Here is a 1509-nt window from a genome sequence, read left to right on the forward strand (position 1 = left end):
ATATCACCATTGTCACATCCGCCCCAACAATAGATGTGATGCTAGGTGTCAAGTCCCATGCATCTTGTGGCTCGCGGCGGCACCGGAACAGGACGTTATTGCCCGATTATGGATGCATCGTTATCCGCGATCAAAATGGTCCGTACTAAACTCTGACCTAGGTACCAAAGCGCAGCCCGATCTAAGATTCTTAAAAGCATGACGTTACGCTAATACACTTACGCAGAGCATCGACTCTTGCCCATCGTGTTTCAACCCCCTCATAAACGATACAGCTCCCTTTATCATGAGCTCCATTAGTTCCTGCGGCCATGATGACCTTTGTGAGGTACGGTCTCCCACGGAGGTTGGCTCTCCCACGACACTTGACTCTGACGAGTCACCGCCTGTGGCTGGCAATGAGGGCGGCTGTCTTCGTACGGAGGATCTGAATCGTTTAATGGACGCTCTAGACGAGCGCAGCATCAAGTTTCAGCGAATGAAAGGCCAAGAGTGCCTCCCTGAGGCCATGATGCACGACCGAGGTGCGGTTGTCCCGGCAGTCGTGGTGTCTCCATCCAATGAATCGGAGGTGGTTCAAACACTGCAGATCCTCACCAAACTTGACCTCTACCATGGCGGCCAGGCTGTGTCAGTGAAGAGCGGAGGCCACGGTTATTTCAACGGCGCCACGTGCGCCGACATCATGCTCAATTTGTCGGCCATGAGGCAGCGCAAGATCGAACAGAACGTTCTCACATTAGAGCCTGGCTGCCTCCTGGGCCATACCATTGACCTGCTCGCCAAGAACCACAAGGCGGTGCCTCATGGAGACTGCTTTGGCGTCGGCGCGGGTGGCCATTTCACCACCGCTGGCTGGGACATCCTGCTTGCGCGCCGCTACGGTCTGGGCTGCCAGTCGGTGGTCGGTGGTCGGCTTGTTCTTTGGGATGGCACGGTTTGGGACGTGGGCGACAAGGACCATCGTGATCTGCTCTACGCCATGCGTGGTGGTGCCGCCGCCGGCACCGGCGTCGTCACGAAAATCCAGCTTCGCCTAGAGGAGGAACCGGCCCTGGCCACGTGGCAATTTGTTCCCCTCACGAAAGACGACCTGAAACACAGACTCGTAGCGCAGCGGGTATTTCAACGAGCCGAGAGCCTGCCCCGGGATATCACCGTCTCGCTTCGCTTTCACTACGAGCTCGGGGAGGACCAGCGCTCGTGTTCTTTCAATGTGACGAGCCTCTTGACGGCCAAGGAGACTCTTCAAAAGCTAAAACGGCATTTGGGTCCTGAGGTGTCCGAGCTGGTGTCTGATCTGACCCGATGGAATGAAGGGTCGTTGCTGGACTTGCGTCTGAAAGTCGCGTCGGACACGCTGGTGAAGAATCCCCAGATGTTGGCGGACATGACTGCCCGCTCCCTGCATGACAATCCACGGTTGTACTGGAGTGAACAGCAGTGCTTGCGCGAGATGGAGCGATCTCACCTTCTTTCGCGCTCGTACTGGGTCACAAATGACTGCGA

General features: G+C 56.5%; 1 protein-coding gene across 1 annotated transcript; it reads left to right on the forward strand.

Moving 5' to 3' along the window:
• Positions 1 to 439: 439 nt before the first annotated feature.
• Positions 440 to 1509, forward strand: J7T54_005021 (FAD/FMN-containing dehydrogenase; the record flags this gene model as incomplete). The annotated part of the gene is made up of 1 exon (XM_051510746.1): positions 440 to 1509. A coding segment is annotated over one exon (1070 nt), but the record flags the coding sequence as incomplete, so codon positions are not given.

Source organism: Emericellopsis cladophorae, assembly GCF_022114955.1.
Source record: "Emericellopsis cladophorae strain MUM 19.33 chromosome Unknown NODE_244_length_1509_cov_61_729749, whole genome shotgun sequence".
NCBI lineage: Eukaryota > Fungi > Ascomycota > Sordariomycetes > Hypocreales > Bionectriaceae > Emericellopsis > Emericellopsis cladophorae.